Genomic DNA, 16612 nt, shown 5'->3' on the forward strand with positions numbered 1-16612 from the left:
TCAGCTACGTTTTAGAGTTATGGGGTAGAAAACCCAGAGAGAAACCCAGAAGGTAAAGTGGAAGGGCAAGGAGGACAAGAAGGAAGGGGTAGAGAGAGATGATTCCAAGCAAATGGCCGAGGCAGGGAGTCGCCGCCAGCTGCTGGTTTCATGAACCCTACAGATCGTTTCTAAAATTCATCAAAAAGCCAAGATCTCTCTGGCAAGTGCGAGAGTCCCCACTTGATTCTCTGTGTTCAGTCTGGCACTTGCTCGCTTCTGATTCCCTTCCTGCAGGTATCAGAAAAAGTAGCCATAACAAGCTGAACAGAAGCGTGGCCCTTAGACATAACGGCCCGTGTGAACCGCCTCTTATCATGAACTGCAGCGAGCGGCAAGCGAGTGGCAAGGCGGCCGAGGGTCAGGCAGGGCAGGAGCCGTTAAGATGTTAAGTGTGACTGTGCTTTGAAGAAGAAGAAAACACAGAGTTTTCAGGGGATGCAAGAGAATTGTCTTCAGGAGGGAGCCAGGAGGAAAAGCCATCACTTGGGGAGCTGGGATACACTTCTTAAGGACTTGGGAACAGTGAAAGTAGAAATAGGACTCATCTTTCCCCCTCCAGAAGAGGAGCCTCCTGTAAACTGGGTAGAGGGTGATGAAGCTAGAAAGGGCTTATCCACCCGCCCTGCCCTCCGTTTGCTACATGGAAGGGGAGGAAGCCATAGGCACCATCAGTGTGGTCATGCTGAACTCCCAGCTACACACTCTGCTCCCTGGCCTTTTCCTTTTAGCCTCTTGCTCCGACTCCCCAGAATAGACTTAAGGGAACAGCAAACTGATCAAAGACAGAGATTCCCAAGCAAAAGTTTAGGACCTAAATCTGTGCAGGGAGGTCCATAACATGTCAGGGAGAAGTGGTCTACAGATTAGGCATGATCCCAGTCCTCTTCTTACCTGCCAACGCTAGAGCCCAGCCTACTGCCTCCCCTTGCCTTACACCTGGCCAGTTTCCAGCTTGAGTTGTCTTTGCCATTGGAAAGTATCCTCTGTCATATATGCATTGCTCTGCAGTCTGTATGTCGCGTGACATGCTGTGTTGCCATTGTGTCCTCTTCCCGGTCCTGTTGTCAGACCACTCTTTGGTGGAGGATCAAAACCCATTGGGTCCCATTTTAGCTTCCTATCATGGCACCTACCATGGTGAAGACACACTCCTGCAGTTCCCTTGTAAACACATGTGATAGTGTGCCGGGTGCCTAGCAGAGGTGGGCCTCCCTCCTGAGGTCATCCCTGGTGCTGGTTTAAGAAAACAGAGCCTTATTCTTTGTACTTTAAGCTTTTGACCGGAAATACTAGTGAGGGGTAATATTGACTTGATAATGCCATTAATAAAATAAACAGTGAAATATCATCCATTCCTTTCAGTTGATTTGAAAAACGACTCCCCACCCCCCACAGTTTGTCTTGTCAGTATTTCGAAGTTTTGAAACCAAAGGTGAGCCACAAAAACATGGTATTTATTTCATGATGTATTTCCATTCAGGAACCCAGTGGTAATCACACTCCTCCTCAGTTGTCTCCATCACTTAGCCAAAGCACTTACACCACTGGTGGCTCCCTAGACGTTCCTCACATTATCATGCAGGGCGATGCAAGGAGGAGAAGAAATGAAAACTACTTTGATGATATTCCCCGATCAAAACTGGAGAGGCAGATGGCCCAGGTAAGGTGTTCAAAAGCCTCTGTGATGTTTTGCTTTCACCTGTACCAGGTAATGCACTCAAATATTGAACAGTAGCTTATAACTGGAATTTTACCATTTTATAAAGTGTCCTTCATTCCCTGCTCTCTTGAACTAGCCTGGAACAGAGTTTTCAAAGAGAGGAATGTAATATACATATCATTGTTATTCATTCCTACTGAACAAATCATGCCTGATGTCATTGCACCCCCAAGTCTTTGCTCTAAAGGGAATAATAGTGTGTCAGAATCCAGTCATCATAAAAATAGGTAATAAAACTCTAAATTTTAAAATGTTGGTTGGTCGGATAATAGGGCAGAAGTTGGAGAGGGGACTAACTCCATATAATGTTAATTTCCTCCCAAGCTGACATATTTTTTTTAGACTTGTGCTACTGGGACTAGTGGCCTTATCTCCGTCACCTTGAATAGTTGATATTGATAGTGCTGCCTGACACAGAAGATTGAAATGAGGGCTCTGTCACTTTTAGACCTTTCCTCAGAAGATTCAGTAGCCATAGCTAAACAGTGGTTCTGTTCTGAAGGTACATTAGAGGGTTAGCTAGCTTTGCAGCTTTGCCCTGCGATTCAATGATCTGATGTATTGACAATTATTGGCAGAACCAACTCTTTTCATCCTCATTCTAAGTTCAAAATGATGTGCTAAGAGTCTCTTTCTGCCTCCCACACCTGAGATGAGAATCTCGAGGTGAAAATTTGACTGTAATTGCTTTGCCTTGGTTGTTAAAGATTTTTCTCAACTGTTTGGTGAGATTCTGTTTTTAAAAAGCTTTTGATAAACATTCCGCACTGCAGCTCACAAAAGAAAAATGTGAAGAGAATGTTCTAGAAACCATGGCTATTCTGCCTGTAAATGCCTTGGAGAGAGAGGAACTGGAATACTGTCTCCTTTCCACTCTCAATATTGAATCATTCTCAGGGAGTGGCATTGTTGGGATTATGGATGATTTTTTATTGAAGGGAGATGGAAAATATAGGACAAATAAGAAAAGAATAATTTTCCCAATCTCTGTTGTTATGTATTGTCTTTAAATCTTTATTATGTTTTCAATGAAGTTTCTTTTAAATAAGGAGTAGGAAAGCTTTCCCCCCAGGCTATTCGTTCTTTTTCTGCTATTTGTTAGTATTTGTGGATCACATACATGGTTCAGTATCTTCAGTGACAGCATTTCAGGGACTCAGCTTATTTTAACCTTGAACCATATTGTCTTCATGTATTAGTTCAAACCTGGACTTTCCTAAGCCCTCGTCTTCCCTGGGGAAAGCAGTATAGTTGTTTAATGAGCATTAGCTATTATTGACTGTGTCAGCTTCAGTGACAGAATTACCTGTCTCAGCTGCTCCTATAATTTATGAAATTACTCCACATAGGGCAGTTTTTTTTTTCCAAAGAAGAATTAATTATTCTTCTGCCTGTGTCTGAACACACAGAGATAATCTATCAGGATTGCTCCTTTAATTTCTTCCAGAGGTTCCCAAGCAGGGACAGGGGTACTTTCTGAACAGCCCAAATCTTAGTCCTAACACTGCAATCAGAAATGCATCCCTTTTAGCAGTTGTCTTACCTTCAGAAAATTGAATGAACTTTCATCTGCCCAGGTAAAAAAAGAAAAAAGCGGAGTGAGATAAGCAGGTTGATGTGATGCAGTGAGGTGTGTCGCAGCTGCATGTGTGCTTGTTGTTGACGGAGCCAGCTAACTAGGGTCGAATGACTGATGCAGACATGGGCTCCATCAGCAACCAAGAGCTTATTAGAAGCTTTCTAAAATCCTGCAGTTCAATACAGCACTTTAGCTGCAGAGGAAATAGGAGATGGCACTACAGGAATCTGATCAATAAGAAAAAAGGATTCTGGGATCTTTAGATTGTGTTAATTGCCGTTTTTAAATTTGTTTTGAGAATGTCCTTACTCTGAAAAAGCAAAAAACCCATGGAGAAATGAATTTATCCCTCTTAAAAACAGTGTCGTTTCAAAGCTTTAACCTGTCAAAACATGGAACACTCGGTCATTTTGTTGTTGAACAGCTGTATTCATGTGACTTTTCTACCTTGCAAGCACTCAGTTGATGTTTTTTTCTTATTTTCTTTATTCTTCTAATAATTTTTTAAATCATTTGCTTTTTAATCATCTGAAATATTGGCTCTAGACCATGTTTTTCCCTGGAGTTATATGTTAAACCAAGAAAGTTGTGTCTTCCTAAAGACCTGAATTAGCAATTAAAATCCCCATAAGCATGCAGCTCCCTAGTTATACCTCCTCCCAACCAGAGCTGTGTCTGTGGCTTCTCTCCAGGGGTTGCTCCCAAGAGGCTTACTGTAGCTTAGTTAATGCTTGCCTAATCCACCTCTATTTCCCACTAAAATGCAGAAGTCCACCTTCAGGCTTGCTTTCTTACCTGCTAAAAGAAAGAAGAACTCAGTTAAGAGAAAAATCACCAGGACAGATTGATGTTCTTGGAAACCTTCCGCTTCTGCAGGTTCAGCTGAGCTTGCCCTGGAGTGGTTTGGAATTCTAATCCTCGGCCAGAACCCCTCAGCTCCTGGTGGGGGTGGTAACCCACAGGAGTTTTGCCTTATGAAGGTCTACTTCCAGATGTTTGGGGGTGCTTTACTTAAGTGAGAAAACAATGCTGAAAGTTCATCAATTTAATGTCCATTCTACCTGTTAAGTTTATTTGTTAGCAAATACTTAAAATGTTTTCCCCTATTCATTCATGATAATTATTATTCAGTGTTGTTTAACTGCTTGTTTTTAGTATGAACCAATATTTAAAATACCTGTGTTGGAATACAGGAGATTTGCTAATGTTTGACTGTCATCTGCTTTTGTTCTGGTATAAGCAATATTCAGGAGTTGTCTTAAGAAACAAAACTGAGCTCAGTGCTAGTACCATATTTTCAACCACTGCATGTAATGATGTAGGCCTATCTGAACAATAGGCTTTCTACTATGCTGAAAACATAGCTTCTCTGGCCTATAATTCTAAGTTGGTCTCATTAGCCTAAAAGGTTCTGAGGTGCTTCCCCATTTCCCTACCCTAATAAGTGAATATTGCACTCATATTTATATAATTATACCTTAATGTGCATAGTGCTTTTAAATTTCTAGAGTATTTTGACATCTGTTTATCTCATTTTAGCATGAACAAGGTGTCTTCCACACTGTTGATGTGCACTTAGCACATGGCAGACGAGCATTTAACTCTGAGTTCTGTGGAAATGAGATAGTAAATATAAATATGGGAAAGACACCAGAAGGAAGAAACTATTTTCACTATTTAGAGCCTAATTGCAATCCTTAGAAGTTTTCCTCAATGATGAGAAGTCAAAGGACTCTTCCAATGAATAAAGGAGGGTGACGGAATTAATAAGGTTTAGGGACCACATTCTCCTCCAACTGATGAAAGAAGGAAACATAGTTTTCAAATGCTGAAGCTTATGACTATTGATAGAAGACTTTGATTTATGGAAATACATATGTAAAAGTGAAATAGTATGTGTATTTGCACAAAGTAGAAAAAACTCCTCAACAATAAGAGAAATACTTACCTTTTTATAAACTTTAGCTTAAATATTAGTGAAAAAATCCATAACGTCCAAGTTCTTCTGTTTTGAATGCTCTCATTGAGATACCCACAATATTGCCTAGGGCAGTATTTCAGGCCTGTTTAAGGCTTTTTCCAAATTGTGTCTAAATCATTAGAAAGTCAATGCAGTTGGCAGTCTAATATTTCTTCATCTAAACAGTAGCACTTAATAAGTATGACTGGATCAATTACTTAGTTATTTGAAAGCACTTTACATATATTAGTTCTACAAATGTTCATTCTTTTGATATTATTAAAGGAAGAGAACCATGTGGAAGTGCTGCTATGGCCAGGTCCCTGCCTGGAATTCCACACACAGTGTCTTATTTAATCCTCACAACAGCCCGTGAGGAAGCCGAAGTGGGTGAGTGCTGTGCCTCACAGCAGGTAAATAGTAACTGTGTGACCTGGACCAAGTCGTGTGGTGTCTCCGAACTTCAGTTTTTTTTGTCTTTGAAATGTGGATGAGGCCTGCTTCTCAGGTGTGTGTATATCAGATAATGTATGTGAAATCATAATTAAGCTGCAAAGTGATGGACAGATGGGTAGGAAGGTAGGTAAATGACTATAAATTCTAACATACCATCTGTGGGTCCCTAATTCAAAGATCCTTGACTCATTGCAAGAACAATTAATGCCAAAAGCAAGTGGTCGGATGGCTGTAGCATTCTATAAAGACCATCTTTTTATTCTAGTGTTATCCATGCTTAGAATGTATATTAAGAGTGGAATTGGAATATTCCTTTTGATTATCTTAATTGTGTAAATACAAAGTCCACAATACAGCATACATCATGATACAGAGGGATCAGCACCAAATACCCTCAAAGCCAGGGATAGCATAGGATAGAAGGAATCCTCCGTCAATTCAAGTTACACAAGTATGTCACAAAAGATACTTTATGTTAATAACATGCTACTACTATAACATGGTTACATAAGACAGTGAGAAGGAGAGGAATTTTGCCTTAAATAAAACTTAGAACTTTTTAAAAATACATAGTACACAAAATAGGTAGCTAGAGAAGTATGAATATTCCAGAAAGCCTTGAGGCAAACACCTATCTCTATCTGGAAAGTGAAAAGATTGTAATTTATCCTACTCTATTGGTCCTGAGGAAAAAGGCCTGTTTTTCCTCAAAATTCTACCCATCACTCTGGCATTATGGGAATTTACAGAATGAACCTTCAGAAAATAATTTTCAACAGCTAGGTTGAAAGGAACAGCATTTAATAAAGTGATTTCCCCCTGAAACTCAACAAGTTTTCTTATTACTATTAACAGCAGAAAATTTTTCAAGTCTGTAAGTTAGTGGCTAGTTTTTAATTTAGATCTTCATCACATAGCTGCCACTTGGAAAGCCTCAGCCTGTCCAAGATTTCCAAATTTTCCTCCATGAAGGTCTAAAGAGCAACTCCTAATATTTAAGCACAGACAGATAAAATATAACCAAAAAAGAAGGTGAAGAATCAACCCAGTAAGCTCTTCCATCAGGAATTTCCAACTTGACAGCTTGTCAATTAACAAGCTGATACCCCACCCCAGGGACCATTGGAAATGTGGGTAATATCTTGCCCTGTTTCAAGTCAAGAACTCTAGACCAAAGGCCACCCATGACCAAAGGCATCACACCAAGCAGAAGTGGAAGAGGTGCCCTCGTACTTGGAGCTTAGACATGAAGTCTGCACACCTTGTTAATTCACATGGTTAGTTCATTGCCTCTTCTCAAAATGCATCCTGCCCTCACTGTGACCATGTAGGGATTAGGAAGTTCAGTACAATTAGTGTATTATAAATCTTGTACATCACCCTTAAATAAATAATCAGAAGAAATGAGAAAGCTGCTCGAATGGATTCTTCTTAGGTTTTGATACTCATCTTCCAAGTCTGGATTCTTCTGTTTTCTGTCAAGTCCCCCAAGGAAGCAAATGAGATGACTGGGATTTGTCCTGACAGATCCCAGTCGGACCTAAACAGCTCAAGTTCTTCTGCTAGGAAAGCTCTGATGTTGCCACCGTCCATCCAAGTGCTGGGGCTTGATCCAGGTGACTGCTTCCAATTAAAACATGACTGTGTGTGTGTGTGTGTGTGTGTGTGTGTGTGTGTGTGTGTGTGTGAATCAATACAAGAGAGTCTATCTTCAACTGAATAAATAAGAAAGATGACAATATATGAAAGCCTATTTCAGTGGACTTGACCTTGTGATTTTTAGCAGTGCCTTAGGCCTGCTGACATTGAGCAGCTTGTTCTCAAAGAAGCACACCAGGCCATTTTTCCGCTTGTTAAGTTTTTTGAAAGTTCTTCATTACATTCAGTCCAGTTCTTGAGTCCACAGGTCAGAGTTTTGACTGTTATGATCTGACCTTGCTAAATTTTAAAGGGTAGAAGAATTCTTTTATTCTCCTTCTCCCTCTTCCTGTTCTTTTTCCAGTGTTGAAGAGGTTTTTTAATGTCTAAAGGAAATAGGGCTGATTGTGCAGTTCTGCCTCCATTAATTCTTTTGGTATATGACTGAAATAAGATATTAGTAAGGACTCTATCTCCAGATGGCTTAAGCAGAGAGAGTATCACTTCTCTGCAACATCCCTGTGGTCTGGGCACTGGGCATTCCCATGCTGCCTTGCTCTCCGCCTTCCCTGACTCAGCTCTGGGCTCCTGTGTATACTCTTCCCAAACAGCCTTTCTCTGCATGTGGGGAGATTCAAGCCCAGTTACTGCTAAGCTTGAACCTGCAAGAAAGACAGCTTACCTGTCCAATAGCTCCCTCAAAGAACCCCAGGACTGTGTCCTTTCAGTTGAGATCAACCTTGTTTGGATCACTGATCCATCCCTGAGCTAATGGGGTAGGAGGTTAGGGGGTTAGGGGGTTAGGGGCAGTCAGGTTGCTGATACCAGAAGTGGGGCTAGTTTCTAAGCAGACAGAAATAGCAATTGTGGGCAACTGAATAAACTCACTTTGACTTTACAATTATAACAATGTCTAATAGAAAATTGTTCTGTCACATGGGTATTGGTTTCATTTTTTCATATTTAATTTGATGAACTTTTAAGAATGCCCAGACTTGAAGTAATGAGATCAGGGTTAAAAATCTCATCTCTGGTATCTATTACCTCTGTAACCTTGAACAAGCCCCTTAGCTACTCCAAGCTTTAGTTCGTGCTCTCTCTCTCTCTCTCTCTCTCTCTCTCTCTCTCTCTCTCTCTCTCTCTCTCTCTCTCTCATGTTTTTTAAAATTTTTATTTATGATTTAATGTTTTATTAGTACAACATAGTTATATAGTTCCCTCTTCTTAAGGCACAATTTTTGCCAATTATGAAGCCATACATTTGAGTTATTCTTAAGAATTATTATTTTGAGGTAACTTCTAGGTTTCTCCTACATTATGCCTTTTGAACTACAACTGAAAATAAATGCATTTAAAGTAAAAAATCATATGTTTTACAAAACCATTCTATTTTCTAGCTTGTAATCCTAAACTAATATCTCTCCATGTGGAAACAGTAGTTCTTATGAATGCAAACAATGTCCAGGAAGTTCCTATCCATACTAATTAGCCTTGGAGCTCTTTGGGAAAGGATTTATGATTTATATCCACACTTGATATTTTTACAATGTAAAGCATCTTTTAGAATTAGTGTATCTGAAAATGTATAATTATATTTTATTTAAGAATATTTGCATTCTATTTTGGTAGAAATGTATATTGGCTACATTGAGGCAAGACCTAACATTTCCTGAGTCATTTTTTATTCCCCTATAATGAGCACTCCATAATGTTTTTCAACCAGATTCCTTTTTATTAGGTAATAGGTACTATAAAACTACAGGGTTCTAGAACATGACAAATTAAACACAATCTGGGAGGTTCTCAAATATTTTAGGGAAATAACTGCCTGGAACAATGGCATATTCCCTAACTAGCTTAGCACTGGTAGTTCATTACTGTCATCCTCAGACCAAGCACTAGTTAGTAGAAACTTTGAATGAGGAAAGTGAGTCACAAAGACTTTATGTTGCTTGCCCAAAGCAAGAGCATAGGTATGGGGTCAGGATCAAACCCCAAAAGGTTCCCATGCAATATTTTGAGTTCCTAAAAGAAAATTCTATTAATAATATCTAATATCTTATGTAAATGCAAAATTAGCAGAGAGTGAACCTTCAAGGTAGAACAGATAAGCATTGTATTTGAAGAAAATCCTTAGCTCCTGACATCCAATGTTTCAATCTTTAAAAGTCAGAGATAACAAACAATTGCTTCATGTAAACCTTTGTGAAGTAACGTGACGCCCTTTCTACACAGATCTCTATTTTAATGAGCTTTGAATTCGGAATCACAACAATTGCAGTAACTTACATTTATACTTGTTATTGGCTGGATTCTTGTGTTCTTCTGTTAAAAGAAAAGCAGAGAATTTTAGGGGGGGTGAAGGGACCTGAAAACATATGTAGTACTGTCTCTGAATTGATGTAAACCCCTTTCTATCCTCAACAGGCAGCCACACATTTCTGCTTCAGCTTGTCACTAGAAAGTTGGTTCCTCTCTTTTTGAGGCTGTCCCCTCATTGGAAAGTTCTAATTAATACAATTTGTGTCTTATATTGAAATGAAATAAGTAAGTCTTTCTAGAACTCTCCTGCATAGTTAATGTAATCTGAAACAACAAGGAATAAATGTGCTCCCTTTTGCTGAGAATAGCCCTTTAAAACCAAAAACATTGTGGTATCTTAGTCTCTCTGCATATTAGACATATCAGTTTCTTTTCAATATTATCCTGATAAGTGGGAGCATCCTGATTCCTCAACTCTGGGTATATTTGCTTTGTTGATGTTGATGCTGAACAACATTAGCGTATTATTTAATTCTTGCACAGCTGTTCTTTATGAAAATTTCCCAGCCTTTATGAATGGCCATGAACCATGTTTTTCTTCCCAACCCTCAACAATGTTGGATTTACATTTACATTGTTCCTTTTGAAATAAAACAGTTTCATCAAGTTGTTCGTCTAGTGATCCTAAGACCTTTTTAGACCATAGTTGTCCCTCAGTATATCTGTGATCCTTCCCAGCTATGTACATGCCATTTATAAAACTTACCTTTAAACATTGTACCTCTCAAGTGGCCCTCCCATGCATTGAGTGAAGCTTCAAATAAGGTAGAGCTTAGGAGAAACTCTGTAGGTTTCTAGCAGAGACCTTTTAGATTGACATCATTCAAAATGATTGTTCAGCTACACTTGTTTTTCTGTATTTTTCTCACAAGGATAAAACAAGGAAATAGTGGGACCTCAGTAAACATCACTGAATGAATGGCTTTGTCTAATCCCTCTTTTTAACCAGAAGCAAGAAACAAATGTTAAACATACAGTTAATAAATGTGCTTAAGTAAAGAAAATGACAGCCTTGATTTGTAAGAAAAGAGCATAATATATATTTCAAAGAGATGTTATGGGAAAAAAACATTACTTTGCAAAAATCTAGTTTCTTTGTAGCAATTCATATTATAATAAAGTGCTGATCACTGCTTTTCTAAATAAGTTATTAATATTTCTGCTTTTGACTGGTCCTTTTAAACATGTCTGAATCAGTAGTGATGGCATCCAAACTCTGAAGCAGAACAAGTAAAATGGCCCATGTGGCTATAAACAGTATGATCCCAATTGTCTTAAATTCCCTGCAGTACCTGAAGACAGTGAACTCTAGTATGTACACACAACCTTCTCTTTTTCCCCCCTCTGCTCTATTTTTTTCCTGTGAAGAGATTTCATAAATAATTGTGTAATGCCACTTAAGGGTACAACTGTCATGCTAGGGAGTACAGGTTATAGATTCTCCCGACAAATGGAAAGCCAGACTGCTGTCAGTCAGTAGTTTTCTGTACTGGGGCAGCTGAGGGCTTATTTTAAGTGCTATCAAAACCAGAATCAGAGTTAACAAGCAAAGGGAGGGAAGAAGAGGGGTGTGGAGAGGAAGAAGGAGGGGAAAGGGTACAGAAAAAGACCTTAAACTTGAGCTGCTGTGTTGGAATTTATATCATGCCAGTGGGCTTATAATAGGAACCAATATGCCTTTGATTTCTCCCTCTTTGGGATTAATTCTGACACCAGCAATCATGGGTCATACATGCAGATGTTGTTGGAACTGCTATTGGCCTGACTATTCCCTTCCAGCAGGTACTTACTGATCCATCCTGGAATCTTCTCGACAGACATAGGGGGAAGGTCCCAAGTTTGGAAGGACTGCTCTTCAGAATGGTGGGGAAAGGACAGGAAGCAGCATTTTCTTGGGTCTCTCTAGTGTTCTCTGCAAATAAAACAGCTCACCTCTTCTACAGGGGGCCACTAGTGCATTGCTCTCTTTCACTCTTTAGAACTGGAAATAGACACAGACACTGAACTTGGGAAGCTGACAGTGCAGCTGAAGAATCTAAATCTCATATAGCTAGTTGTTGGAGGGCAGCATGTTCATCTCCAAACTCACTTGAAAGGGGAGAAGCAGAACCATTCAGTCTACAGGTGGGACAGAGGAAATAATCTGATCACACTCTGCCCTGTGGCCTCTGGGTTACCCAGAAGAAACAAAAGGTCTGATTTTCTGAATTCCAAGCAGGATTCAGTTGGTGCCTCTGGAAGAAGCAGCCGAGAGGCCCTCACTGCTGGGAGGAAGTGTGCATCCAAGGTGTTTGGTGCACTGTTGTCTGACTGTGCTGAATTTGTTTGACTCTATCTTTTGACAGTTCTCATTTCATCTAAGTGTCTGCCCAAGGAGCCACTGTGTTTGCTGGCTACTGGCCGAGGCGTCCTCTGTTGGAGCACCCTTTTTTCTTCTGCCTTTGAAGCTGTTTTGTTTGCTTTTCAAGTCTGTTTTGGTTTTATTTTAGAAGCACTGTCATCCGAGAGAAGGCAGGGGCTTCATTATTCCTTTAGCTCTCATTCTGAACCTTTCATATTTCTTGTTGAATTCCTTCTGGTCAATTTCTCAACACCCTGAGGTGGTGAAAGTATTATGACAAACAGGAGAGAAACAGAGGAAAAGTCTCTTTTTTTTTCCCAGGGCTATAACAAGGCGGAAAATTTCATCTCTGATAGAATCTGACTGGAGGCCTCTATTCATAAAAATTTCTTTATTAAACTAGCTACACAACAGCCACAGACTCCCGGAAGGTGTCCAGAGCCTAATTGGTATGGTTCAGTAGATGGAGCTGTCATTAGCTTCCTCAATTGGGAGACCCACCATCAGACTCTCAATCCTGACTCTGACAATGGAGAAAGGATCAAGTCCATAGCACCTCCTATTCTATGAACATGGATTAAGTGCAAGGCTTGTCCCTACTCACTTTGTGACCCACACCTTGCCTTGTGTAGATGACCAGTAACTCTCTTTGGAGGTTTGTCAGGGGGCCATGGAGATAGGTTCTTATGCTCTAAACTTTTTTCAAGATTTATCCTTGTGCTTGAAGAACAGTCCTTTGACAATGTGGAAAGCACAGCCTTGGTTCGAACATAAGATGCTGGGGAAATAAATAAATTTTTAAAAAGATGCTGGGGGGCTCCAGGAAGGCTTCTCTGAGAAGGTGACATTGAAGCAGAGCATGCAGGGCATGAGGGAGCTAACCCAGAGTGTGGGCAGGAAGGAGGGGCAAAGGCAGCTGCTTTGAAGCAAGAGTGTGCAGTGTGCGTGGCCATCAGTTACAGAGTAAGCTGGAGGAAGGGCCAGAGGAGATGAGGAGGGCAGCAAGGAAGCCAGAGGCTGGAGGACCTTGCAGGCCACTGTAAGGACTTTGAATTTCCTTCTCAGTTAAATGGAGCTGAGTGGCACAATCTGGTTTTCATTTTAAATGGGTCGTTTTTGCTCTTATATTGAGAATAGACACTAAGGGAGCAAGAACTGAGGCACCGAGACCAGTTAGGAAACAAATGGAGTAATCTGAGTGGAAAGAAGCAATGACCCAGGCCAGGACGAGAAAGGAGGGTGAGCAGATTCTCAGATGTGCTGTGAATGAAATGTGATCCATGAGAGAAAGGACAGCTCTGACTGGGCACCTGGGAGAAGGGGGCCACCATTTGGTGAGATAAGAATGATTTTCAGAGGAGAGGTTATTAGAAGCTTGGTTTGGGGCATTTATGGATGAGGTGTCCATTAAATGTCAGAGTAGAAATGTCAAGTAACCACTGGATGCTGAGTCTGGACCTCAGGGGAGAGGTTTGCACTGGAGATTCAAACTTGGGAATCAAGATTGAGCAAGACAACCCAATATAGGAAGGGCTGAAGAAGGATCCAGGACTGTGCTCCAGGGATGGTCAGGTAACAGGAACAGAGGCTGAGAATTGGAAGAGGTGACAAAATGTGTCCAATAAGTCAAGGAAAATGAAAAGCTGTTTCAGTTTCAGTGACTCAGGTAGGACAGGAAATGAGAAAGTGCAGTGCACACACGCCTCTTGGGAGTTTTGCTTAAAGAGAATTGAGCTAGAGATGGAGGGTGGGGTTAGGTGGAGAGAGGAGTTCATATACTTCCTCATGGAAGATGTTGCAGCACTTTCTGAGAATGTTCCAGTAAAGAGGGCAAAATAGACAAGGAAGGAGATTTATTTTAAACTACAGCATTGCTACCAACAGAGCAGGGAAAAAATGTTTACCTTTTAGGAGGATAACTGTGGAGACTAATAATATTCTTTTTATTTTGTGATTAGATTTGTATGCAATTGAGCTGCATTTTCTGAATGGAAGCCATGGTAACCTCAGACGCAAGATGATAACAAGAGTGAGATGTGTGTCGTTATTTAAGAAAACATCTCAGAGTCAAGGAGAGGTCTGAACTAAAGATAAAATTATACACCTTCAACTGGGTATTGACTTCATCATCAAAGAAACAAACATTAAATTCTCAATAATCTTTCAGTGATAAGACTTCTGTATCTTTGCTTAACCCTTATTTGTTTGTATTTCATAGTAATTCAGGTTCAGATAAACTAAGTTAGCATTTGCACTGTATGTGGAGAAGGAATTGAGAGAACCTTAAGAAGCAAATGAAATTGCAGAGGGATGATTAACTTTTTTTTCACAATGGTTTGCAAGCTCTCCACAGTAGCTCCTCTGATACAGGGGTGTGCTAATGACAAATGTTCCTTCTGTCTTCAGCAAAGTTGGCAGCCCTTTGTCAGCCTTTATGGGGAAACAGGTAGAACTTGTCAAACAAGAAGTCTGCAAGGTTCATTTCTGGGGCATTTTGCCAAAAGTGCATTGGCAATAGTGGCAACGATAAAGTAGACCCATTACAAATGGTAACATCTAACAACAGTGGGTGATGTTTGTATAGTTTACTGATTAACTAGGACTTGGGAATCAATTGTAAGACTCCATTCATTTTGTAACTGTGTCTGGGAGCCTTCTGTGTTCCAGGCCCCAGAAATTTAGCTGTGAAAAATGCCCCTCTCTCATGAAGCTTAACCTGAGCTGCATGAACAACAACCTGGTGAAATAAGTAGGTCAGGAACTAATGTTTGCCATTGAAGGCACTCTAGTGATTAATTAAAACTTAGATTTAAATCACTGCTTTTCTAGGAATTTGAGCCTCAGAAGAAATTTTATCATTGGTATTCTCTTTCTCAAAACTCCAGTGCATGTTGGACTCTAAAATAGCATGTTCATAAATATGAATTTCTGCAGTACAAACTCTCCTGCACTTAAAAATTCATTCCAGCCCCCAGTGTCATGGTCCTGTGTCTAGGAGCAGAGTCATTTCCTCATTTCATACTGGGAACACACCAATTACGTCTCGTCCTCCTGGAGCAGCTGCCCCTGTGCATCTGTTAAATTATTTACTGTCAACAAAATGACTGGGAAATCTGGAATGTATCTTCTTTTAAAAAAAAATCTTAATAACTAAAAGGAAAAAAAACTAATTAACTGCCTTTATTTTAAACTGTTTAAATCTGACTTTTTATCATTTATACTGATGTACACAAGTATTAGAAATTATGGAGGCTTTACTTTTTCTACATTTAAAACAACTTATAATGGAAAATGGTCACAGTAGTCATTATAACCTCTAAAAATGTGTAGAAGCTATGCATGAACTCTCTTCACCACGTATGTCCACTGGTGAGATTTTTTCCTTCATTGAGTTAATGAATTTTTTTAAATAGCATAAGTATGGCATGAGGTCCTCTCTTCCCTCCTTAACTCTGTTACTGTCCTGTGGCTGTCAGCAGACACATTCATGTCATGGCATGTCCAGTGGGTACTGTAGGAACTCAGTGCCTCACAGTCTAAAGAGTAAGTTTCCAGGAGCAGAGCCTGACACCTGCTCAGAGCTTATAAAGAGGTGGTGAGTCCCATCTTCCACCATCAGCCACTGTCCCCACACACAGATCAGTTGGTGCTGGGGAAGGCAGAGACTTGTTGGAGTCCCTAAGGGAAGGGCTGAGACTTTTCCTCCTTTACCATGGGAGAGGAAACAGAGTGCATCCCCACACTCTCCCAGCCGGGCAGTGAGAAGGAGCCCGGCAGGAATGTGATCCAGGTTGGAGGTATCTGATGTACATTAGGGCGGAGAGACCAGGCATGGTCCATTTGAGAATAATGATGGAAACAATAAAACTGAGGTGTTTGGATAGTGGAATTGAGAGTGTTCCACAAAGTGGCTACATTTCAATATACTCCTATAATAGGAGCCTTCTGACTTGCACTCCTTCCTAGCCATCCCAGTGAGCTGATTCTCCTGTGTGGCCTGTGCAAGCCACTTAGCCTCTCTGAATGTTGGCGTCTTCATGGCAGCCAACAAGTGGTCTGTGGGTTACTTGGCACTAGAAGTGGTGAAAGTTGTAGAAGCTGTAATTGATGTAGAAGAATTAGCTCAGGAATGTGGGTGAGAGTGCTGAAGGGCCTAGGGCTCCCTGGAAGCACATTTGGTGCTAGTTATGATAGTAATCCAGCTAAGCACACAGTTAGTGTAACCAGGCAACTGTGTCCTTGGGCTTTGTACTGTGGATTCAACCAAATGCAGATCAAAAATATTTTTTAAAAAGTTGAATCAGTATCAAACATGTGCACTCTTTTCTTGTTGTTATTCCCTAAACAATAGAGCATAGCAACTATGTATGTAGCATTGATACTGTTTTAGACATTCTAAGTAATTTAGAGATGATTTAAAATATGTGAGATGGTGTATGGGGGTTATATACAAGCACTATGCCATTTTATATAAGGTACTTGGAGCACTCTTGGATTTTGCTATCAGCAAGAGTTCCTGGAACTAATTCCCCACAATTATGAAGGGACAACTGT

General features: G+C 40.3%; 1 protein-coding gene across 13 annotated transcripts in view; it reads left to right on the top strand.

Moving 5' to 3' along the window:
* The window catches only part of Anks1b (ankyrin repeat and sterile alpha motif domain containing 1B), a 1051626-nt gene that overhangs the window by 978259 nt on the left and 56755 nt on the right, over positions 1–16612 (top strand). For 8 of the 13 annotated variants that reach the window (XM_021724494.3, XM_021724496.3, XM_078052943.1 and 5 more), the window contains one exon: positions 1523–1702. The exons of 3 other annotated variants lie outside the window; for them this stretch is intronic. In XM_021724494.3, coding sequence (XP_021580169.1) covers positions 1523–1702 — 180 coding nt within the window. Of the gene's footprint in view, positions 1–1522; positions 1703–5586; positions 7266–14016; positions 14136–16612 lie in introns of those variants that run through there. 2 more of the 13 variants (XR_013440373.1, XM_021724502.3) reach the window with 2 other exon arrangements.

The sequence above is a fragment of the Ictidomys tridecemlineatus genome, chromosome 6 (genome assembly GCF_052094955.1).
Source record: "Ictidomys tridecemlineatus isolate mIctTri1 chromosome 6, mIctTri1.hap1, whole genome shotgun sequence".
Lineage (NCBI taxonomy): Eukaryota > Metazoa > Chordata > Mammalia > Rodentia > Sciuridae > Ictidomys > Ictidomys tridecemlineatus.